Below are 26,931 nucleotides of genomic sequence, written 5' to 3' on the forward strand. Positions count from 1 at the left end.
ACTATTATGGCAATAAGATGTCCTGTTCACTTAATGGAGGGATCCACTGTCGTCTGGATGTTTTGGAGGTGTCAGTTCAAAGTGTGTGCGAAGGTTGGTGTGTGTGGAATGTAGTGTTTACATGTCATGCAGAGATGCCAACTATTATGATTTAATCGTAATAATTACGAATTACCCATCATAATTACGCCTTTACGAATCACACACCACAAATTACGATTTTTTGTTGATTTTTAAATCTAAGTTTATGAAGTGTTCAAAAGGATACACAAGGCGGCTTGAATTCTCAGAATATTATTTTCCGATTTCTCAGTAATAATTTATACCCCTTTCATGTCCCTCATTTAAGAATATTTCGAGTTTTCACGCGCCGAACGCAGTGCGTGCTTCCAGTTCCGGAAATATAGGCACCTGTGAAGTGGTATATCTTGCGGAGTTGTTGTCTTTGTTCGTCACATAATTAGACTTCCATGCAAGTATGAGAGTTCTTTTGTCTTTGTTGTGGCGGTAAAGTGGTGACAAACTCCGTTTACTTGTGAATACTGTGTGCGTGACTGTTGGAGATGTACATTGCGACTTTGGTTGCCAAATTTACATATATTGCTCTTCTAGGATATATGCTAATCGTGTGTTACGAAATGCGAAAGGTTTGAAATAATGAAGCGATTTCTTGTGCAGGAAAATACGTGTGATTACGTTACCGTGATTAGTGACGCTAGTAGTAAATATAATTGAAAAATTTAGGGAGGTATACTCGGAAGAATGGCCTTCTTTAATGCATTCCTCAAAATCTCATTCACACGTGTGTTGTAGTGTGTGTAGCCGCGATGTTTCGGGTGCGCATGATGAAGAAGAACAAGACTGAATTTCGTGCTAATATGAACTCCGAACTGTTAAGTGCTCTGTTAGTGCAGAGGATGCACATGATATGAAAAAACATGTCACCAGTGTACGTTTACCAAACAGGAACTACAAGCTTTAAATTAAATGATATGTAAGTTACTAAGATTACGGAAAAAAAATCTACGACCGCCCCCCCTCCCCTAACGGCTGCATTACGATTTACCTTTCTTGAAAGTTGGCATCTCTGGTCATGGCCGATCATACAGACAAGGTACTCAGTGGGGGATGGAACCACTCATGTGCTACTCGCAGATGTATGTTGCCAGAATGCTAGGGGTTGCCTAGAATGTGATTTAGTATGTGTGAAAACGTCTCCAGGAGGCTAGAAGTGTTTCCAGGTGTCCTAGCACGGGCTGCCAAAGGAAATCAACCCCAGGGCAGAATTGTTCTATGCGTTTACAAGCTCTCAGAAACTTCCAAGTTACAGCACAAGCACTATAGTGGGCCTACAGCAGTCTTCTGGAGTGTGATTTAGTGACCAGACAGTCTGAATCGGGTGTGAAGAGGCTAGTTTAAGATCCAGACGATCCGCTCAAGCTGGGTGAGTGGCTCAGATGGTTGAAGCGCGGCCTTCTGACCCCAACTTGGCAGGTTCGATTCTGGCTCAGTCCGATGGTATTTGAAGGGGCTCAAATACGTCAGCCTCGTGTTGGTAGATTTACTGGCACGTGAAAGACCACCTGCGGGACAAAATTCCGGCACCTCGGTGTTTCTAAAAACCGTAAAAGTAGTTAGTGACACGTAAAGCAAATAACATTATTGATCTGCTCAAGTATCTGCATTGGACCGATGGCATCATTGAAGGAGACTGCATTGCACTTTGCTAAAGATCATCTGCACTGGTGTCTTCTGCTGTTCTCGGATGAATCCCATTTCACATATCATTCAGAGGGCCATCTGCTAGTCTTAAGAAGACATTGGGAGCGGACCATTGCTTAAGGAGGCAGATCTGTTATGGTGTGGGCAGGCATGTCTTGACACGAGAACCGATGTCCAGATAATTCACCCTTAACTGTTCAGCAGTACATTGACAAGATCTTAGGGTCAAATGCGATTGCTCACTTCAGACAACTTGAAGAAGATGCAGTTTTTATGCACGATAATGCTAGATTGCGTGATTCCAACATCGCTGGCAATTCCTGCAAGATCACCATGTGCAGTGAATGGAATGGCCATCCAGAAGTCCGACTTGAATCCAATCAAGCAAGTCTGGGACCAACTGGAGCAGTGCATCCGAGCGAGAAATCCACTATTAGCCTTTGAAGATGCCCTTTCGGAAGAGTGGGAACATCTGCCTCAACTGAATGTGCGGTGCATTATCAGAAGCATGGGCGGCGGAGAGGGTGGGGGGGTGTTGTCAGCTGTTATCCACACCAGGGGATGGCATTTATCACACAGCTGTTTTGGTGTATGACCAGGGACCACTTTCTGACATGCTGTACAGTGCTGTTGTGAATTGAGTGTCCAAAGAATGCTTTTCGTGTCAGTTCTTAATTATTGCAAAGAATGGTTGTTTTCATTGCATGTCTGTTCTAATTTCAATGTGTACCATGGAGGTATGTATTAAAAAGTCACTAGACCTGTTTTAAGCAGTGTTTGATAAGGCATATTCGAGTTTTTATACAGCATTGTACGTACATGGAGTAAATGTAGACACTGGAGTGGTTGTAATTCAGCACTGTGTCACAGTGACATTTAATGGTGGAAATATTTACACTTCAGTTGTATAGCTTATTGTTACTTCTATTTTGCAGATACTGTTTAACATTTTAATAACTTATCATGTTTGTTTATTACACTTTATAGTTTTAAAATTATATTTTCTTTGTGTTCATTCAATTTGCAATTTGCAGTATGCTATTGGCTGCATCAGTTACACTGATAACTTAGGCAACTTGTTTATCATACTGTAATTGTTTAATTGTTGTTAATGCTGTTATTTTATTTATTTATGTATTTATATATCAAATGGCTTTTAGTGCTGGGAATGTCCAAGGACATGTTTGGCTCGCCTATTGCAGGTCTTTCTATTTCATGCCTTTGGATGACCTGCGCATCTGGGTGTGATGATGATGATGATGATGATGATGATGATGATGATGATGATTGACAGTGAGGTAGGGAGAGGGTGAAACCCGGTGTTGGCACATAGCGTAATCCTGTTGAATAACACCAAGGGGTCTGCTCAAGGATTAATGTCCCTATCCGATGGAAGAATTACCATCAACAATGTCTTTTCCCCTCACTCCATCATCATAATCATCATCATCATCATCATTTCGACCAACTATGGACCACATTAATCCAACTGTTATCTTCCTCGATATTTAACATTAATTTCCAATGTTGTTGCTTTCTTTCTTCAGTCCATGTCTTGCCTGTTTTAAGCTTAGGCTGTTCTTCGAAACTTTTGGTGTTTTTTGTGTTTCACCTCAAGCAGGTTACACTCCCGGATATCTTCACATGTAATCCTCACTTCTTGCAAGTCTCTTTTCACCTCTGTGAACCACAATCCTTTGGATTTTTTTCCCAGAAAGTAGGTAAATCTCATTGGGCTCATTTGTACTAGGTGAGCATAAAATAAAATAATCCTTTTTCACATCTGATCAGTTATTTTTTCTACCTGGGTGTAGAGTTCATGGTTATGCCGTTATCTGTATTCGCCGTTTTCATTTATGGTTATGCTGTCATCTGTATTCACATTTTTCATTTACTTGACCCAAGATTTTTCCCAGAACTTTTCTTTGAATTCTAGTTACTCCAGAAGACCTTTCCTTTTAATTGCATAGCACACTGCGCGGTATAAGGCTTCTGGTCCGATAACTATGTAAAATGTCTAAGCTAGGCATGTAGGGATATTGATTTTTTTGTTGTTGGTAGATTTGCTTGGTTAACTGACATGCTGTTTCCATGAACTAGTTTTCACGTAGCGGCATTTCCGGTACAATATATGTAGATGTAATTGCCGTTACGGTATCGGCTTATGAGGATATCAAAAGAATTTTCCGCCCAGGATATGGGAGCAGAAATCGCATAATACAAGCCCACCTAAATTACTTGGAAGATGTAATGCTGATTGAGTTTGCCTCTCCCGGAACTCTCCAACACGACTCATTGAATGCAAGTATACAGGCCCTCCAAGCCTAAGGAGATGATGTTAATGCCCATGGCCGTGTACGAGCCCCAAAAATACTTTGTGCCTTCCCCGAGGACGTCTGTTGGAGATGGATAATTCATGGCAAAAGGGAGAAACTACCCGAACGCGAATCATAAAATTAGAGTTCTTAGGTTCAGAAGTAGACGGTGCTGCAATTGCACAGAAGATTCGTGGGGAGTCTAATGTTTACTCTTTACACGTCAAGGTCGAGGGTGTAAAGGGTATACGAAAAAAAAACGAAACTGGTGAATCCCATCTGTGTCTTTTGTGAGGAAATTATTAGACAGGGCTCAAGTATCAGAAGAAAGTCTAAATACTAATCTCATCATGATTGAAGCATATGAATTATTTATAACACAGTAGAGATTTCAAACTATTCAATACTAAGATGTATTTACAATATTTACATTACATGGGACTAGTTTCAACCCTCCTCGGGGTCATCATCAGCCATATTAAAACATACACAATGGATGGCGAAATCCTAAAACACGTTTTTTAACGGTAAGAATGTTATGGATATATAATTTACAATATGAAGTGTGGTTGACATGTTGCAAATGAAAATGAGATATATTACGTGTGATGCAAGTGAGTAATAATTAATACAAATAAATAATACATACTAAGAAATCTGGAATAAAAGTACAAATAAGGTGCTCTGTGTTCTAAAAATGTATACACTCGTGGAATTCAGTAGGTCCTGGTAATAATGAACACAATGTAAAATGACATACATAAAAATATACAAGATGTACAATGTCTGGGTAGTAAAATGTGATACTCTCTAGATGTAGAGTCGACTTGGCAGTTGGTGTATTAAGTAACCAAGACGTGTTGATGGGCTGCATTGTTGATTGTTGGAGTTGTGCAGAATGTGAAGCTATTTTGAATTCTTGTTAAGAAGAAAGTAGACACTGCGCATGGAGATAATGATTGGTGGAATTCTCAGTTCATAGCGGAAACCAAATTGGACCTATTAAAATTGAGAAAAGCCAGTAAAAAGCAAAGTACGCGGAAAGAGGAAAAGATTACCATAAAGTGAAAGGACACTTACCTCGCGCTGCGGTGTGTGTAGTTTAGCTGATAGTGTGTGACTGGTGGCAGGAAGAGAAATATGGAGGGCAGGTGCATGCGGGTTAGGTAGAGTGGAGGTGGCTTAGGAAGAGTGGAGGTGGCTTGGAATGTGATTGGGTGGGGGGGGGGGGGGGTAAGGCGGAGCTGAAGGGTGTGGGAGAAAGGGTAATTGTTTCGGAAAAGTACCTTTAATTAAACTTAGGATGGAGTTCTGGTTGGCTGCATTATTGTTTCTGAGAAAAGTGATAAATAAATCAAGAAGTATGTTGGGTTTCTCTGAGATTTCATTATGATTGTAATTAGCGTTAAAATATTGGTCTAGGTGTATGTAGTAATTTTCCATTATGTTGAGTAAAGGGCCCTTGTTTGCTAATTCAAGGATGTCCATGTCCTGTTCGATATTGGTAAAATTATGGTTATAATCTTGCATGTGTTGGCCGATAGCTGAAAAAATGTATTTTATTGCGTTAGTATGCTCAAGGTGTCTTATATTGAAGTTTCTTCCAGTTTGCCCAATGTAGGATTTTTCACAGGTATTGCATTTGATCCTATAAACTCCTGATTTTTAAAAAAACTGCTGGTCTTGTTGATATGTGATTTATTGTGTAAAACATTCATGCTTTTATTGTTGGTTTTTAAGGCTATTTTAACACCCTGTTTCTTGAAGATATTGGTTAACTTGTAAATATCATTGTTGAATGTGAAGGTGGAAAATGTTAGAGCTTTAGTTATTTCTTTTTTGAGGGTAGTTTTAGGGCGATGTTTGTGTTTATTGATTATCCTTTCTATAAAATGATTGCTGAAGCCATTGAATTTTGCAATTCCATGGATTGTGTTAAGTTCATTCTTTAGATCTTTCGTGGACATAGCTATGCTAAAGGCTCGCTGATCAGTCTACCAAGTGAGTTGGTCGTGTAATTACAGTCATTGGAAGGTTATAGTATGTATGTAATGCCTTATCTAGCAGGACCTAGTGTTTACAGTGCACTTATAGGCTAGAGCAATTTTGTTACTTTCATAGATCTGTCTCTGTCTTATCCTTGGCTTTGACAATATGAAAGTGACTAAGGTATGAGCAATGCTAGTAATGCCAATCCTTATGCAGCCAGTCCCTGCTATGAATGGTGTGAAAATGTTGTTCATAGGGTCGGTTGGTGTATGCATTTCAGTGGGCTTGGCAGACTGATATGTAATAGCAACTCTGGCTCGGTGAGGAAAGCAATGGGAAACTACCTCGCTCCTCATTTCCCTAGTACGCCTCTTCAGTGATGCCTAGGCCATCTATGACAGCTGATGGCAGAGCTGTTGAGGATCCCACCAGCGGAATCACTGACGGACTGAACATACATACAGCTGTGAGCATGCATTCAGAAAGATAGTGGGTTTGAATCTCACCGCTGGTAGCCTGGAAGATGATTTTCTGTGGTTTCCCATTTTCACATCAGCCAAATGCTGGGGCTGTCCCTTAATTAAGGCCACAGACGCTATCTTCCCAATCCCAGCCCTTTCCCATCCTTCAGTCACCAAAAATCTTTGATGTGTTAGTGCAATGTTTAACCTCAAGCTACTTCAACCAGGCTGTGTTATCCTTTTCTTTAAGCTGACCGTCGTCAGCAATTGTGGTGCAGTCCATATTGTGTTGATCTATTATTCCATTTGTGGATTTGATGGTCAAACTCATTTTTGGTTGCCAGCATGATGTGATGTTAAGAGAGGTCCATTATATTGTACCGTAACCAGGGGTAGTAACCCACTAGGACGATGCCTCCATTCCTGTATAAACATCCGACTAACTCAGGGTTGGGCAGAGATGTGGGTTGGTTGTCGATGGGCCAGGCTAAAAGTCGAAGTTTCTCACTTAATTATAAGTAAATGACAGGAAAATGGAGGTATAACTTGAATGAGAAACAATAATATGGGGTAGGATGAGTTTATTCACAAAATATCCCCGAATCATACTAATAAAAAACCAAGTAAATCGAATAATAAAGATAACATTGACATGATCTTCAAAATTGAAGAAAGAACTGGACATTAAAAAAGTCATTAATCAAAAAGAATTAAATGTGAAATGAAATTTCAAGCACAACATTGAATACTTGTGATCTTCACAAAGTATTCATCTGATTGTCCATTGTTCGTTTTATGTAATTGTATACATACACGTATACTGATACGTAGTCAATTCGCATGGAGCCACATAATTCAAAGTATCACATTGATATGGGTTTTTAATTTTATCGAGTCGTCGCAAGATTAAACATTAAAAGAAAATTAAGATAAAAGAAAATTGCGATAAAATGAAAATTAAGATGCAATGGAACATGATATGAATTATGAAAAATACTAGTGGCATTTCCCTACGCTATATTTACAACGAACACAAAATAAGCAAAGTATCACACATATCTACATCGGATAAGAAAGGAAGTGACTCGACGTGAAACGCGGTTCACCAAAGGATCTAGTGAGAACTCAGCACTCGGGCTGTTCCCCATTAAACAACAAGACAACATATCCAAACAACATGAATTATCACAAAACACCATCCTGTAAAAGAAAACATATTGTTATCCCTATTAAACATGTGGAAAGAAATGGGCAACATTGCCTTCTTCTGCTTCATTTGCGCACTCAAAAGCGCATTTATCCGACACATATTTCCTGCTGTGCTGTGTTCTGAAAGGAAATGTTATAATTCAGTACTGTACTGAGGCTTAGATTCTGTTCGCCAAGATTGTATCACGGAAATACCATCTCATTCACGCTGTCTATGTAAACACGGCTAACAAGTAAGCTTGTGAGGCAATATCATCTTTCTTCGACTACACGGAAACTCACGTACAATCGTACTTCTTACTGGCATGCTTCGATAACTTATTATACACATCAGACTCGTTAGTCTGGCATCATTTTCCGTCAATTCTGATAGTTAATATTCTCTCAGAAGACATTAGCAGGGACATATTCACTGCACATCAATCTTTTCACTTCATCAAGCATGCAATCGGCCTGCATAATCAACTTTATAAATTAGCATGCATTAAAGCCTCTCATATTTCTTACAATTCTCATGAGCTTTTTCCATTATGAATCCCGGTTCGATTCCCGTACAAATCATTGTGCGAAACAGTATCCAACCTACATTTGAAGATCCTATTCATTCAACGTTACTATGCAGCTCCACACGTGTCAGCTTCTGAAATACTATGTGTCATGCAATTTAACTGTTACTAACTTTCTAAATGACCAAAATTGAATTGAATTTACTCTCAACGTAGCAAGTGTTTAACTTGGAAATTGGTTGATCTTGTTAATCTAATCCTCCTATCACTAATATACAAGAAAAAAAATTGGAATAATACTAAGCTGATTATCATGCATAATTTAACAACAAAATAATCCTAACAACTACCTCAGTATCCCATCTAACTAATCGTAGATTAAAATGAAAATATAGAGATCATGCATTCCTCTCTTATCCGTATTTACAACGTTATAAAGGTGAAATAAACACATGCCGTCAGGCTTAATTTACGTTAAAGAAAAATCCCTACACTAAACTGCACTAGTATTTTATCATAACCCATATAACGTGCCATAATTAAAACATGCGTCTTATCTTGGACGACTCTCAGAACATTGGCAACGGCTCACATCCTCGCCCTGGTATGTGGTTACTCCATGTTGATCACTGCTTTAACACATAGAAACAATCTTCCTTCTTCCATGGGCGGTGCCATCTTCTTGCTGAAAGTTCCTGAACACTGCAACACAGAATGCTTTAGATGAATGTCTCTTCACCGCTCAATTCTGCACGTGCCGAACAAACCCTTGTTAGCTGTGAACTCAGCCAACACACTGACAAACAAATACACTTGAAATTTAACAATTAGGGTTTCTATATACAGTTATTAAGAGCGGCTCACAGTACGGTTCGTAAATTCTTCGCGAAACGCAACCGACACGAAAATGTGAAACAACTGAGCGTCTCTTCTTCACTTTCCAGTCTGCGGCTAATTATTGCCGTCTATTTATCTGTAGTGAACTTTGCGCCATAATATAATCTGCTATTTTCCACTGCACTAGTTAATACAGTCAACTGCATGACTGAAAAAACTATTTATCGGTCTTAAAACCATACACTGTTATTCATATATATCCACGTGGCAACTTTCACTTACAAGTCTCGGAGCAATACCGAACAACGTTCACATCACTTCGGCTTCCATGATCAGAGTGACGCTCTCCAGAGCTTGAGGCGCTAACGCCGTTGTAACTATGGGATTCCCGCATGTTTAGAAAAACCACCAATCAGCGTGCTTGCCATTCATCATGACATAATATTAATTATAACTTGCCATAAAACACACTCCAAATAATATAAAATTTCTTCATATTATTTCTACCGCGTACTCCTGATTATATTTCACTTGTAGACCTGTGGAAATCCGTCAAATAACAGTACTGATTTCAAGCAATTGTCCATGTTGGTTAACCTGGGATTATGATTTTGCGAGATCCAGACTCCATAGTTGCCACCCCCACGCGTTTCAAATTGGCTGAATATTTCTCTTGGCCAACATCTTCCACACGTGCCGAGATGTGCCAACTCCTGGTGACGCTAAGCCTTTCTCACGGTCCCGAGGAAGTATCGCGCAATATCCAGCGACTTGATGTCTCCATGGACTTGTCTCAGCTATCCTGCGATTCATTACTATTACCATATATGGTTGAAATTTATTTCAATAAAATTATATATTATATCAAATAATAATCCGAGTATCTCTTATGGGCCATCAGGATACGGCTCAGCATAGGCAGTGCATGTCTGCTGTATAAGGAAGCTGGGATTGAGACATTATTGTTAGATTGAGTCAGCATGTTCAGATTGAGATGGTGTGGGCACGTAAAGAGGATGGAGCCAACAAGGACAGCGTATGTTATCTTGGAGAGACATGTGGTAGGAAAATGGATGGTGGTAAGACCAAGAACTCACTGGATGGATATTGTAAAGATGGACATTGCAGATCAGGAAAGGACACTGGAGGACGTCATTAACAACAGAACTTATCTCAGTAAGACAGAGTGGAAGATGCTTGCCAACAGTACCCGGAAAACTGGAATTGTAAAATGATGATGTCTTTAAAAATACGTCTTGATAATCAAATTTTAATATTGTGACTTTTCTTTTTGCAGTCCTTATATATTGATCTGTTTAGTATCATTCACAAACAAGGAAATCTGTAAGTTTTGTGTTTCACATGTGCTTCAGGGTATAAGTTTTTGGGTATTACCCTTTTAAGAATTTTCCTGCTTCAGAAGGATGTTTTTAGTGGTCCCTTGAAAAACTGTGATGCTGCTCCCTGTTACATTAGTATTGAAATAAGTGATATCTAACAGTAATCCTCCTTACCACAGTAGTATACAATCAGTATAATATTTCTATTTTATTATATCAACTATATCCAGTGAAATATTTCTCTCTAGTAATAGAAGTAAAGCCTCATTCACAATGCGAACGTAACGTAACGTAAACTTAAACTTAAACTTAAAATTAACGTTAACTCAGAAGTTAGCGGCCATCTTATCTAATGAAACCATTCACAATGCGCCGACGTAAACTTAACTGCGAGTTCGTAAAATTAAGGGATTGCAAACTCCAAGCTCTTGCAGTTAATTTTACGTTAACTTTAAGAACCAGCCAATTAGAGCAGAGGTAAACATTGTATTTTGTGCACGATATAATGACTTCTTTTGACGAAACACTTGTAATTCTCTTTCAAAACCATCTTTGGAGAAAAAATTACAAACACGCTGTACCGAAAAATTATAGGTGGAAATAAATATCCTGTAGCAATGAAATCTGACGGTAAATGGCGGGATACAAGCTCGCAGCGCTGGCGAACGGACGAGAGACAATCCCTGTCATAAATAAAACAGTGTCCCTGTATATTTCTTAACATTATACGGACTGCTAGTTTACGAAAACGATATCATCCAAACAAATAGATCCAAACATCTCATCGGGGTGTGATAGATAGGGGCATAGATGTCGGTAAAGGAGACCTTACATTTCTTTTTATTAGAAAAGGGGAAGTAAATCGAAAGAAAGGCAAACAGTTCAGGTTTCATCCAAATGTCCAAAACGAACTGATGAGGGTCATTTCTTACATTAGATTACTGAAATCGCACTGAGGTAACTTTCCTTGATTCAAGGGATGAATCCATTTTCTGCACCGTTGTTTAGATCGCCTTTTCCCAGGAGCAAAGCAATAGATGTTTGAAGTAATATAAATTTTTCTACCACGTTGTTTGATTCCATCGAGGTATTGAAATATAAAACTGTGAGATAGTCCAAAACCCGACTTCCGTGCTAAATTACATGGCAGTGTTTTGATTGGCTGCTGTGTACTCTTTACGTTAATGTTACGTTCCTCCATTGTGAATACCACAAGTTTTACGTTAATTTTACGGTTACGTTACGTCGTTAAGTTTACGGTTACGTTTGCATTGTGAATGGGACCTAACATGGACTGAGAGAATGTTTGACTTTCACTGTGAATGAATCTGAATGTGAGCCAGCCTATTGTGTAGGGTTAGTGTGCCTGCATGTCATACAGAGGCCTCAGGTTCAATTCCCGGCTAATCCAAGGATTTCACTTCTGGACTAAGAGCTGGAACAAGTTTCACTCATCCTTTTGAGACCAACTGAGGAATTGTCTGTTATGAGAGGCAGCAGACCTGGTCACGAAAGCCATGTAGTACAGCTGAGGATGTAAACTGATGACCGCATGGCACTGCAGTTTCTGGGCAGCAGTTTTCTTTCCAGACCAAGGACCTTAATGGGCTGTATGTGCTGTAGTTTCTTTTCCATCTGAATGTGCAATTTCGATCTCTTCTGTTTCTTGTTTCTGAAAGCATATGTATGGAATGTAGCCTTGTATGGCTGTGAAGCATGGACTCTGGGGGCTGAAGGAGAGAGGAAACTGAATTCATTCGAGACATGCCACTACAGGAATAAATTTCATTTCAGTTGAAATGTTGGGTGAATGAACTGTTGCATCAGTCAGATATTATTTTGCATTAGATGACATAAATCTTATTTCCACTTGATCTAAAATCATTAATTAGAGATTCTTTTTCCTAGTGTGCAGTTCTGGAAGTTTGCCATAACCGGAGCGGAGAACAATTCTGAGCTGAAAATCTGGTCATGCGAATCATGGTCTTGCTTGCAGACGATAAGATTTACTCCTGAGGATTCTAAGAAGGGCATTGTATTGAAAGCAGGATTGGACCTTGGTGCTGGTTACTTATTACTGTCTGACATATACAACAAGGTAAGATGCCTTTTTGACAAACTCATAGCATAACATGGTAAGAATTGCAGTTGTCATTATAATTCGACTCGTGCTTGTTTCGATTTCCATAATGAAAGTGCAGTCCACAGTGGTATTCCATGTGTCATACTGTAAATCTGAGACTGACTGACTGTTTTCATCATTGCTGATTGTTGTGTTTTCTTGAATTTTAAAAATCCACTCTTGTTCATATTAAGTAGAACATTACTAACAGGTTCTGATAAGTATCTGATTTTCATAGAATAGACTTCCCAAAGTTAACACAACCTTGTCGAAGAGAAATTTATTTTGTTGTCAGTGGTTTAATTAGGCCCCTAACTTTGAATGTGTTGAGCTATTTATTTTAGATATTCAGACTTTTGTTTTGTACCGTATAAAGGTAATAGACTTGAATTTTTTTCTTATTTTGTCAGCAGTTATGGTAAATATTTTCTCTGTGCTATTAAAACCCAGAAAATTTCATTTAACTTGTTTATTATACTGAGTGATTCAAAAGGTTGCACATAAACTGAACTAGCCCACACAGGCATTTTGGGACAGACATGGTATTCTGCTGATGGACTCTGTGCTGCCAGGAACAACAATTAGTACAGCTGCATATTGTGCAACCTTGATGAAACATTGCCATGCAATCCAGAATAAATGTTTTGGCCTTCTCTCTGCCGAAGTGTTGTTGCTTCATGACAGTACAAGACCTCACCCTGCAGCTCGAACATGGATGACAGGAATTCCATCACCCCACCCATAGCCCTAACCTTGTGCTTAGTGACTACCATTTCTTCCTTCATTTGAAAAGTTTCCTTGCCATCAAGCATTTAACACTGAAGAAGTGAAAACATGGCTCTCATCGCAGGCAACAGACTTCTATGATGAGAGTTTACAAAAACTTACCTCACGATTCAGCAAATGTTTGAACAAAAATTGGGATTATGTGAAAATGTAGATAAGTGTGCAGAATTGGGTGAAACATAAATTACCCAAAAATATTCAGTACTTTGTATTTTATCCCAAAATGTTCTTACTTTAAAAAAAAAGTCCTTGTGTATACAGCTGAGTCACATTATTATGAACCCTAGCTAAGATCCAGACTTACCACATGTACTTCACTAACAGCAGCTAAAGAGACTGAATGATTCAGTAAGGTATCTGGAACCATGCTGCCTGCAGTGCATCCCACAGCTGCTGGAGAGTGTGTGGCAGATGTCTCATGGAGTGCACAGAATGATCAAGATGGTTCCACTGATGCTTAGTTTTATTTAAGTCTGATCAATTAGGAGGTCAGTGAAGTACAGTACTTGGAAGTCCTGGTCATGGTCTTCCAATCACTGTTTGACATTTCTGTCTGTGTGACATGTTTCAGTTTCTTGTCTGAAGACACATCTGTCCTTGGAAGACAGTCAGCATATATCAGTGTACGTAATCTGGATGGCTTCATAACCAATTCATTTGAGAGTGTCTTCTACATAAATGAGCATTCCCAGAACATTCTGCAGAATATGACACTTGCCTCCATATTGTGTTCTTTCAGCAATGCTTACAGGGTGTTTAATTTCCTTTCTTTCATGCCTAACATATCAACTTCTAACAATTCATTGATGCAGGGAATTGGATATGCTGGAGAAGGCACCTCTTTGATAGTCTGTGGAGATTCTGTTCTGATAATGCTGTGCAGAAAGAAGCGTTTTCTGCAGATAGACCTTTGTTAACCTGGTGCAAAGTGTTGTTTTAGTGCATTTTTGAGACAGAAGTGTTAAAAAGAATGTAATGGAACATAACAGGGCTAGAATATTTGAAAATTTCGTCTAGAGTCTTAGTTATGCATGTTTTCGTGTAAAACTATCACAATTTTTATAATTTTATTTAACACCCGAGCATTATTCTCTACATAAAACCCCACTATAATATTCAATGATTAAATTAAATTTTGTATTGTTACAGTTATTGTATGTACTACAACTTTACAAAGATCCCGAAGAAACATGTGCATTTGTTCGGTCAGCTTCGGAGTTCCTTTTGCCGTATCCCATTCTCAGTTTTGGAATTGTTGATGCTGGGTTGAGAAATTTCAAGAGTCCCAGCTTGGAAGACCTTACTAATGGTGAGTCTGTCAATTTTTCAGGTACTTTTGATAGGTTGAATTATAACGAAGAGTTCATATGATGGGGAATTTTATATTATTTTTTGGGGGGGGGGGGGGGGGGGGAAGAATTTGGTTATAAAGTAAAACATAAAACATATATATGTTGCTTTTACCTTGGTGACATAAAACAGCATAACACTTTCTTTTTTTTCCCTTCGTAAAAGCACTTTCTAGCCTAGTTTGACCTTTTGCATGGAAATGGATATTAGGAGCTGAGTTTTATGTGTGTAACTAAATATTATTATTATTATTATTATTATTATTATTATTATTATTATTATTATTATTATTATTATTATTATTATTATTATTATTATTATTATTTAATGTTGTTAAGCTGTTCCTGAACTCTTCCCCTTTCTTGAATTTTTTCAACAAGGCCTATGACATGTTAAAGTATACTCTTCCAGTTGCTTCTTATGGCATCGACTGAATTAATCCTCATGCTATTCAATGGATGACAAAGTTCTCGGGATGAATACTAGTTGTCCATCAAGATGGATTGTCACCTCTGTCACATAACAGTGAAATAAAATTCACTCATAAAATAATGAACACTGACGAAAGTTGCTGAAATTGCCTTTTATATAGGGGATTGATGCAAACCTGAAAGGTTCTGCTCAGTAACAAGCAGTAATGGGGGCATAACTTTCGTTCATTTCAGCTAATATACTCTGTAACATAAAAACCTTGCTGATCTACACAAATAAAACAAATTTTAAAAGAAATCCACAGTAGCAAAGCAAAAGCAAACAAACAAGCAAGCAAAGTCATCTCTGTACAGGCCATGAAGGCCTTGGGAGTGGTGGAAGGTAAAGGCTTCCACTATCTGTAATCTTGGCACTTGGTGGGGTAGAGTGATTAGCTCTATACCCAGCCGTGTTTGCCTCCAGGAATTAACCTGGTATTATGGAAGTCATAATATATTAGAGAATACCTTCCCTTACTTGCCAAGTATTCCGGTTTTTCCGTAAAATGTACGGATTTTGAGTGTGTTGTACGGATGAACAACGTTATTGTATGGATTTTGAATATCCGCGCTTGTTTTCGCTTTCTGCTGTCAAATTGGATTTGTTTTGACTTTCGATAGTAGCTGGTAATACGAGATGCAATGTTTGAAATTTGACCGGTAAATTTATCGATAATTACATTATCGATTATCACCGTGCTTCTTTCACCTGTTTGACCTCAGCTGCTACTTCATTCACTAAGATGTTCCCAAACAGGTGGCAGGCTGTGATTTTGAAGAAAAGAAATCAGTGAAAAGTAGCAGGCAGTGAATTTATATATAACAACTTTAGTAACTGTGTTGTGCTTCATAGCAGCTGAAAGGCTTTGTGTGTAGGTGTGAGTAACATTGGTGGTAGTTCTGAAACTCATGGAATTGTAAGCGATTTAGTATTTTTAGTGGTGTTCGTAATAAGTTCAACTAAGAAACAATATCGTCAATCTTTTAGGGAGGCATATTCTGCTGAATTTCATTGTTTTATATGATCGCGGAAAGGTGAAACATTCGCATTCTGTTCCATGTGCTCGTGTGATATAAACATTTCTCACGGAGGAAGAACAATTAGTAAATCACATTCAATCTGTTAAACATGTCTCCAATACAAAATTTAGGGATGGCAGTCAGGAAATTTAATTTGTTTTTTTACTTCTTCTGGAGCCAACCTTGATAGAGCGGAATGGTTGTTCACTTCATTTTTAATTGAACATAATATCCTGTTAGCTGCTGCCGATCATGCTCCTGTTCTGTTTAGGGAAATATTTCCAGGTTCAAAAATTGCAAAAAAAAATATGGCTGTGGTTGTACGAAGACCACACACATTTTGAAAGAAATGGCTACGAATTCAAGAAGTGAACTCGTTGGTTACATGCAACGTGAACCATTTTCTTTAGCTACGAATGGTAGCAATAATAGTACTGCTAAGCTTTACCTTATTGTCGTCACCTGTTCTGTGGGAAAGCAGGAAAAGATAGCTCAGTGTTGTCTGTTCCAGCCTTGGTGGGTGATTCAGCGGGACGTAATATTGGTAATTTGGTAATTTCACAGTGTGTTAAAAAATACCAATTCAAAATTGTGTAATGTTCTGTTCCGACAATGTTCCAGATATGATTGGAAAGAAGAATGGTGTGGCTGCTGTTTTAAGGGAAGCACAGTCATCTGTCTTTGTACTGGGTTGTTCATGACATTTGATTAATTTGGCTGTTGAGAAAGGTGCAAGCAGTTTGCCTGTTAAAGTTGAACTATTAGTCGGCATCTTTTGTTATTTAGAAAAAAAAAAAAAAAAAGGCGTATGTCTGTTAGTGCCGGGAATGTCCGAGTACAAGTTCGGTTCACCACGTGCAGGTCTTTTGATGTGACACCCGTAGGCGACATGCGTGTCGTGATGAGGATGAAATGATGATGAAGACGGCAAATACACCCAGCCCCCGTGCCAGCGAAATTAACCAATTATGGTTAAAATTTCCTACCCTGCCGGGAATTGAACCCGGGAGACCAAAAGCCAGCATGCTAACCATTTAACCGGGGAGCCGGACAAAAGATTTGTAAGAGGTAGGAACGTCTTAAGAAATTCCAAGAGCTTAACGACAAGGAAACGAAGAAGGTACTGAAACATGTTTGCTCAAGATGGCTATCATTAGGAAGGTGTTTGCAGAGGCTGTTAGAGCAATGGGATCCACTACTTGGTTTCTTTAAAGATGAGGTGCTTGTTAATACTGAGTGTGCATCAAGTACTAGCTTAACATCATTCATGATCCCAAACATTAAGCCTGTTATTTCCAAAGACCATGAAGAGAGGAAAGCTACTGAGTCATCACAATTGGTCGCTCCCAAAAGATTTGCATGTGTGCTAAAGAATGAGAACATCATTCAAAATCGTGAAGAAAAAATGTTTATGGTTCTGTCATCAGGCTTAAATCAGGCATACTGTGCCTTTCTGTATACTGTCATCCCTTTATTTTAGAACCTCAATTCTACACTTCAGAGTGCTTCCCCTCACATTCATAAACTAGTAGAACTAATGACGAACCTGTTAAAGAAGCTGCTTTCCAGATTTATTAAACCAAACGTGATCAATAGTTCGCTTTTATTAAAAGTTCCATACCGTTCTATTGCGAATCTGAGAGACAGTGAGCTAGTCATTGGTATTGAGACAATGAACTTGGTGAAGAAACTTAATGATAGAGATAAATCAACATTCTTTTCATCTGCCAGGGGTTACTTCTGCACAGCATGCGATTATATTATTAACAAGTTCCCTCTCAGTGATGACGTACTGAAACATGCAAAGGTTGCTGAGGTTTCAAAAATTGAAGATGCCCAGTTTTCCTCTGTGTAATTCTTTATAGAAAGATTTCCATCATTGCAGCTGAGGAAGGACAGTGAGTTGGTTGAGCATGCAATGAATGTGCTTCAGAACCAATTTGTAGCTCTTCATATTGATTGTGCTAATGTTGAGAGTGAGAATCTGACTGATGGTGTTCCTAAGTATGATAAGGATATCCAGGCTAATGCTTTCTCTTCTGACTCTACCGCACAGCAGTGCTGAGTGTGAACGTGTGTTCATCTTGGTGAAAAAGAATCAAAATCAGTTTAGGTTCTCAATGTCAAAATTAAATTCTGGATTCTATTTCTGTTTTGAAAACCAGAAGAACTGGTCCATGTTACTTGAGTAGTTTTCCTCCAAAATTTCTGAAGAAAGCAAAGAAGGCAACTCATCTCCATCTGTCATCTCCAACCTGCATACTGTGCACTTGACAGAACTTTGTAAATAAGTGTACATGTTTAGTTTAATTTTGACGGTGGCATTCATATTGTGATCCGCAATTTTAAAATGCAGAAAACACTGTTTGTGTACTGCATGAACTGTTCCTAGTGTTATGAGTATTCATCAAGATGTAGTCCGGTTCCATGGTTAAATAGTTAGCGTGCTGGCCTTTGGCCGCAGGGGTCCCAGGTTCGATTCCCGGCAGGGTCGGGAATTTTAACCATAATTGGTTAATTCCGCTGACACTGGGGCCGGGTGTATGTGTTGTCTTCATCATCATTTCATCCTCATCACGACATGCAGGTCGCCTACGGGAGTCAAATCAAAGGACCTGCATCTGGCGAGCCGAACTTGTCCTTGGGCACTCCCGGCACTAAAAGCCATACGCCATTTCATCAAGATGTAACTTTGTGTATTTAATTTCAGGGGTGATCATAACATGTATTTGACTTGTATTAGTATTGTTTGTAATGTCCCCCCTTGCTGTCCTTTTTCACTATGTCTCAAGACTTTGTGATGCATGCGCTTGTTAAAATTTTTCCGCTTTAGGATCTTCTCTATCTCTCTTTTTGAAAGTTGGCAGGTATGCCTTCTAGTAGTGACCCTGTGTAAGAACTACGGGATTCTTGGTATACAGTAGTTCAGTTAAAAAAATTAATAAACAATCAAACATATTTTAGGTTTGATGTATACTTGAGTGTTGGAAAATATGTTTGGTTGGGTAATGACACAGATTAATGGTTTAAAGCCTTTCCAGAGTTAAAAAAGGCAGATGTGCTAATCTCCTCTACAAGTGGAGACAAGTTCGTTCCTGAGAATGCAGTTGTAGAGCTCCCAAGCAGACTATCCTCCATGTACTAGAATAATGTCCTCAAAATTAGAGGCTTATTCATGAAGCTAAACCTTCAACTCTTTAGGAGCTGAGTTTTATGTGTGTAACTAAATATTAACCACTGAACTCTGACTGCAATATGTACTGTTCTTTATCTGTTCCTTAATTGAGCTGGGCCAGAAACAAGGAGGTTCTTTCCCTGATGTTCTCCATTTTTCCACTCCTCATACATCAGTGTTCCTGTCCATGTTCCCTAGTCTTAATGTTTTTAACCTGACCAAGTCCATCCTTCATAATCTGGATCATTGTATCCATCCATCTCCTTTCTTTCATTTATGGTTCCTAAAGAGGGAGGCCACCTATTTGGAGATGGCTCTGTGTGAAGATGTGAAGACTGTATTGTTGGCTTTTTTTTTTCCTTTTAAGTTTTTTCTTTACCCTTTTTTTGTCTTTCCCTCTTCCCATACTGATTCTTCATCTTATTTATCCCACTGTGTATTCTGTTTCATATCTGAAAGATAGAATAGTAATGGTAGAGGTTATTGTTGGCAAGTAGATGCTGTGAGAGGTAAGGGGAATGGGGAGACAGCCATACAGGCACGAGAATGAAGAACAAAAAGGAGCGGTTATCTAATGTTAAGGCCGGCTGCTTCCCTGGATGTGAGCACCAGTCGATATCCAGCTTTGGGATCTCTAAGGGCGAGAGGGTAGGAAGTTGGAGGTAAATGTTAGAGGACTTCAACTGTGAAACGTTCATCAAACATGGTTTAATAGTGCCTGGTGTGAATGGGGACAGAAAGATCTATGTTGGGGGTATTGCAGGTACTGCGGTGGCTGCATATAAGTTCAGCTAGTGTGTTGCTAGTTAAGCCAATGTAGGAAGCTGAGCAGAGTCTGCACTGAAGCGGGTAGATTATGTTTGATGAAGTACAGGCATGACGACTTTGTATGGAGCAAGACTTGATGGTGGTGCTGCTGGTAAAAGTGGCAGGTCTTCCAGCTGTTGTGTTCACAGAGGAAGGAGCTAGAAGGGGGTGGGGACTGGTATGGTTTATAGTGCTTGAGAATGTTTTTAGGGCTGATAACCACTCTTTTCTTCCATTTGCTGGTCTGTCCCCCACCTTTTTCCATTCTCTTGTCTGTTCCCCCACTCCCCTCGCCTCACACAGCATCTGCTTGCCAACAATGTCTTTCTTTGTATGATGACTGTAGTACAGTGGAACCTCGATTATCCGTTCCCGGAAAATACGTTTTCCCGGAATATGCGTTCAAATTACGTGGTTCCGCGAGCATCGTAATTAAATCATGTTGTAAAAGTCCCGCATTATCCTTTCCTCGAAGAAACGATTTCCCGGATCAACCGTCCAGAAATTCCAGTCCCATCAACGCTAAATCCTCGATCAATCGTTCTTTAATAAACTGTATCTCACGAAAGGATGGCTGTAGCATATTTATGGATCTTGGCGTTAACACCCCGTCACTGCGATAATTAAAGCAAGTACTGTACCGGTGCTGGAAAAGCGATCGGCGGTGAACTTGCATAAGGGACGATCTTAGCGTCGCATTCGGGTGGTATTGTTTAGAGAATCTCGGAAAATCATAAAGCAGAGTGTGGCCACAACAATTGCAAGGAGACACGGCGGATTTCGACACTTCTGCTTGAAGACGGAACGAGTTTCGTCAAATGTTCGCACTTATAAAACGTCCATATTATGTCCAGGGTTAGATGTTTATATTTTTACATTTTTTCGATCGTACTGCCGAAGAGGTTTTCGGCACTTTGCTCAGGGCACTGCAGAGTAACTGGACTTTCAGGCAGGAATCGAAACTGCTCCTTCGTAATACAAATTCAGTATTTTTGATGTTATCGTACATGATCATGTTAGCGAGACCAGAATAGATGTTGCACCTTACATTAAGAAGAAGAAAGCCATGGGAGGTCTTGGGATTGCCTATTACTGTTTTGGTCCTAATGAAAGACTGGGAATTTTACGTTTTCGTGTTAAAATACCAAAAACTGCAGTCGTTTTATTTGTGCACGTTACATTTTAAATGGTTGGTATCATTTCAAACTCGTACCGACATGTGCAGCGAGCGCGCTTTCCAGATGACCTCAAGGTCACGAATAACCGTAATTTCTGAAGTTTTGATATTTCTTTTATCTTTCCTATTTGATTTGATTTGTGACGTGCAGAATTTAATATAATGCATTCGAGAACTTTTAAGAATCGAGACTTACATTCGAAACCATGTTTTCGAGTTCAACATAACCTTTAAAAGTCGATGTAGGCCTAATTTGCGCGGTACGAGATTTCCCGAAACTGACTACGAACAGTATACCGGAGACCAAATTACAATGAAAGATTAAGAGATGAAAGGATTTCGTCATCATTTTGGGTGCTTTTGTATCTAACGCGCTTTATTTTATTAGATGAGAGAATTAAAAACTACTTGTGGTCGATTGTCGTTTGGCTTGGCGTTATTAGATTTTTCGAAAAGTTTGGCTAGCCTAATCAAAGTTGCTGAACTGAAAGGATTTTTCACGGGAAACTGACGAAGATTCCCCTGTAAAATTGAATGTAAAGTATCGAGATTTTGAACTCGCGTACCGGTAATTAATGCGGTTTCGCGGTCTAACATGCTCTCCTCTCATCCAGAGGGCCTGGGTTCGATTGCGACCAGGTCAGGCAATCTTACCTGGATATAAGTCTGGTTCCAGCTCCACTCAGCCTACGCGATTACCTTTAATTGTGGAGCTATCTAATGGTGAGATGGCGACCCCGATCTCCAGAGCCGGGAATATCGGCCGAGAGGATTCGTCGCACTGACCAAGCGCACCTCGTAATTTACAGGCCTTCGGGCTGAGCAGCGGTCGCTTGGCAGGCAAAGTCTCACTGGGGCTGTAGTTTGGTTTGGTTTAGTTTAGGAGTTTTTGTAAGATTATAATTATACATATTTCATTTTTGTGATGTTTAGCCAAATTGTTGATGGTTTTCATTCATTTCCGAATTTTCAGTTTTCCCGTGTTGTACGTTTTATTTTCATGGTCCCTTGAAAAATGGAGAATCGAGGTTTCACTGTATAATAATCATGTATGTAGGAGAGTTGCTGATCATTTACATTATTTAAAGTCAATATACTGCAGATACCTATTAAGATTTGTTTTACCACTTCTGATGTGGTGATTCTTGTGGTATGTTCTCAGAGGATGGAGATGATGATTCCAGCCAGTATGTGCAAGCAGTAGTTGTTCGGATGTATTTGGTGCAGCCCAAGTCTTTACAGGAGTGTCACATTGCCTTCCAGCCACCTGCCGTTCCAGGAGACATGGAGAAGTTGAAAAGTATATCACGGGATTCTCTGAGTATGTAGTTTAGTAAAGGTAGTGATACTACCTCATCTGTTGTGCTATTAATTGTCTGTTCTCAGTATTTTTGGTAGTATTGGTTATCATCAATATGTGCTTATCTGTATAATGAAATGGTGAGTATGAAACTTATATCTTCCTTTAGTCTATTTCCTGGAACACACTTCCAATCTTCTTATCTATTCATGACGGTCAAATTGCCTGTGATCTATTTAATTTTAAAATTAAAGGAAGAAAGATAAAATATACTCCATTCTTTCAGTGGGAACAAGTCCCAGCTGTCTTTTGATTACCACTTTTGCAGCACATAGCATTCGTTTCCAAGCTGGAATTTTTATCTATACTTCTATGCTAATATAGAGGGTGTATGAGAACTATACTGACAAAAAAGTCAGGGATGCTCTTCTTATGTTAAGAACAATTGTACACAGTAAATTGAAAATGTTAAGGATCCACCTTTTCAATACAGTTACAGTTTATTGATGTTAAATCACATGTCATTTATACAAGATTGGTACTAGTTTTGATGCTCATTGCACGTCATCATCAGCCAATGAATCAATAGAGCAATTAATCACAACTAATCAGAAAACAATATAAAACACATGCCAGCACCTACAATGACAAATGTTAAATTGTAACAAGTTAAAATTGTGGTTTAAGATGATGAGAGTATGGTGTGTCTGACCATAAAGTAAAATTCTATAAAATCTGAGAAGGTAACTCAGTTGCTAAGTCTTGATACACAGGAAAATAGACCAGCTTGAGGCATATAGATCATAAGGTGTATCTTTAGTCTTGTTAAAAAGAAATTGCAAAACGTGTTATCCGTGGGAAGAATAAATCTTGTTCTGTTAATGTGTGGTATTCGACAGGCTTAACTCAGGTGGTTCCGAAGCATACAATGTGGTCATGTGAAGATCTTAATTTGAACCAATGTTATGATTCCTAGTTCGATATGGAAGCGTAGAGACCTTGAGCAGCGTGTTGGCGCAGTTGTTGAAAGGAGTGGAGCTGGGTAGCCCAGCAAATCACAATTAATCAAAAAACAATATAAAACACATGGCAGCACCTACAATGACAAATGTTAAATTGTAACAAGTCAAAATTGTGGTACAAGATGATAGTATGGTGCACACGCAGTGAATTGGATAGCCCAGGTGGATCTTTAACATTTTCAATGTATTGTAATCCCAGATCAATACGGAACATACTGACGTTTCTGAATTTTAATAAGAACGATGTTGTAGTGGAATGGGCGGAGAAAATTTCCTTTTTGAGAAAATGTTACTTTTTTAATTCTGGATGCGCAGTTCAAATTAACGAACTTGCCATATTTGCTATGCCAGCTGTTGTCTGTTGCTGTGCGTTAGAGGGGGGAAAGAAAGGGAGTGAAAGTGGGAAGTGGGAGATAGAGGTAATTCTCGGTGCGAATGCACAAGTTTCTCGTTCTTTTTGCATAGTCTCTTCCGAGCCCCAAGAAACACTGTACAGTTCGTTATGTACAAATAGACTATTATGCGAACCCTGTAGAAAGAGAAGAATACAGGCAGCTTTTCAGGTTGTTCGCGACACCCCACACGTCCTGAACAGAGTCCAGCGGTCACTACTAAACGATTGTGAACTGTGTATCAGAGTAGGAGGGGGCATGTTGAACATCTACTGTAATCAAACCATTGGACTTATTGTTCCCTTCATTCAGTATTTCATTCCATTTACAATATTCTTAGTAAAGGCATACACAATTGTGGGGTGGCAGCGTTGCATCTTCGAGCATGTTAAATAATAAGGAACGTTACTGCAATGCTGTAACGTTACAATTAAATTAAAAATTAAGATTAAAATATTTCCACCTTTTCAATACAAAATCAAGTAATGTGGGTTACATCGCATTGTAGGAGGCAACGTGTCCGCTTGTCACATGGCGGCCCCAGGTTTGATTCCCGGCCGGGTCAGGGGTTTTTAATTGTAAATGATTAATATCCCTGGCCTGGGGACTGGGTGTTTGTGTTGTCCTTAACGTTCCTTTCCTCACATTCAACACTTTACATTTCTGCCATTTACGTAATAAGTGATAAATATCATTGTTAATCTGTATTGAAGATACTGAATGTAGGATGCTAAAGGGTTTATTGTGTCACCTATTCAATACATTATAAATTTTTAAACACTTAGGAATTTATTATTAATTCCATTTGAGACATGTTTCGCCCTTCATTGAAGGCATCGTCAGTCAAATTACCTCCTCAAGGCAAAAATCAGGAACCTGATTAGTAATTAAATTGTAAACATTAAGATACATTACAATGGGAAAGTTGAGCAAACAAGAAAAACTTGTTCAGTGATGATACAGTTAAACAATATAAGTTTATAGACATAGTAGTCGGCACCAATGCGTAAAATCATTGGGTATTTTAGCAGAGTCCAGCAGTGCTGTTCCGAAGAATAATTGACACTACTCATTAGAAAATCATAGGAAATTATAAAGTTTATACAAATATTTACATTGAAACAGTTAGGGGAGAAAGGGTATAAAGTATCAGGCGTCAATGTTCATAACATTAATTACTGCCGTTGGTTGAACGATTACAGGTTGACAGGGTAACTATACAGTAAATTTACAATATCCAGTTGAACAGTTGAGAAATTACAAGCTTATATACATATTTACTAGAGAGCAGCTTGGTGAGAAAGGATATAAAAATGTCTGGCATCAAGTGCGTCTCGTTGTTTTAGTCGTTGGATGACGATTGCATTATTAACACATCAGTAATATGCAGAGCGGTCCAACCTTAGTTTATAATCACAGGGGGCAGGGAAAATATTCCACAGTTTTTCAAGAATGTCAAATGAGGTTCTATAGGCGTAGTCATACTGAAAGTTGTCTGGTTGAAGTTCCGGGTTCAGTACGGTGAATTTGGTCGATTACAGATAACTTCCACTTCATACAACACAACTTTTAACAACACGCTAGAATCCAGCGCACACTGGCACGAACATGGCGTGCCACTACGGCTCCTCTTCACAGGCAGAAAAAGAAGATGCCTCGTCCCAGCTATGATGCTCTGACTCTGTAGTAATATAGTAATACAGTAAAGCCTCGTTAATTCGAAGTCGTTGGGACTCAAAAATCGGACTTCGAATTACGTGATTTCGAATTAACCGCCAATTCGCAATTCAGAAGTACCAACCCTTGCCACGTTACAAAATATTCTATGGCCCGTTACTGCATGCAGTTAACATTGATTTACAGTTTATACCCTTCAAATGCCATGAAAAAAGAACTATTTCCAAAATGTATCCAAGAAGGTGCATTTACAGTATTCAAGTAATGCACTCGGATATCTCACTAGCAAACATAACCTCACGCAACGAAAGAAAGAAAAAAAAAAAAAGCATGATTCAAAGACGAGGAGAAATCTATGCTGGCTCTCATGTGCAAGTTTTTAGATGCCTTTTATTTACAAAGGAAGTACCCGATACCCTTAAAATCGAACTTTTCTATGACTCTATCCTTGTACGATTTCCCGCCATGGCACTTCTCTCGTACTTCAGAAATGTAAACATTTGCCGCGTCATAAAGTATTCTAAGACCCATTAAAACATGCAATCACCTCTATTCACAGTTTAAACCTTTCTAATGCAATGGAAAAATATTTCCGAAATGTATCCAACAAGGTGCATTTACAACGTTCAAATGATGCACTTGGATAAATCACTGACAAACATAACCTCACGCAACTAAAGAAAAAAATCACACAATTCAAAGACGAGGATAAATTATGCCGGTCCCTCTGTGCAAATGCATTATTTTTTGGATTTCTGTACTGTTTCCATTTGTAGATGCTTTGTACTAGCATGGAAAGTAAGCGACGTCCTTAAAACATTGTAGTTTATCGAACTTTCCTATGACGAGGGGATAAAGTTTCTCGATTCCATCCCATGCGCATTGCAACGTATTACTATGACCCATTTAAAACCATAAGACCGTTTGGGCTTGCATTAAAATAAAGCAATGCAGTTTCACCGGCAATGACAATATTGTTCGGTGCCTACGAATTTATTATCTGAGCTACGCTTTTTCGTCAACTGTCGGCATCGCCAGTGTTCGCGGATTCTGTTTTTCCGCACACTGCCTGTTGCGTGATATTACGGCGTTCCTTAAAAGGTTGAATACAAAAGAATTCCGATTTCATTCAACTTAGCAATCATGAAGCGCACTGTAGACCCACCGAAGTGCGTGTAAGTGCGGAAGGCTACCCCTCCATGTTTCGGAACGCGCGTTCTATTATGACGCGGAGCGGATACATTTCGAGTTGAA

General features: G+C 39.0%; 1 protein-coding gene across 6 annotated transcripts in view; it reads left to right on the top strand.

Annotated features, from left to right (window-relative positions):
* The window catches only part of Ge-1 (Enhancer of mRNA-decapping protein 4 homolog Ge-1), a 320,261-nt gene that overhangs the window by 101,856 nt on the left and 191,474 nt on the right, over nt 1-26,931 (top strand). For all 6 annotated transcript variants that reach the window (XM_067151567.2, XM_067151568.2, XM_067151563.2 and 3 more), the window contains 3 exons: nt 12,288-12,477; nt 14,437-14,596; nt 22,449-22,607. In XM_067151567.2, the coding sequence (XP_067007668.2) occupies nt 12,288-12,477; nt 14,437-14,596; nt 22,449-22,607 (509 nt within the window). The remainder of the gene's footprint in view (nt 1-12,287; nt 12,478-14,436; nt 14,597-22,448; nt 22,608-26,931) is intronic.

This window comes from Anabrus simplex, chromosome 7, assembly GCF_040414725.1.
Source record: "Anabrus simplex isolate iqAnaSimp1 chromosome 7, ASM4041472v1, whole genome shotgun sequence".
NCBI classification, from domain to species: Eukaryota; Metazoa; Arthropoda; class Insecta; order Orthoptera; family Tettigoniidae; genus Anabrus; species Anabrus simplex.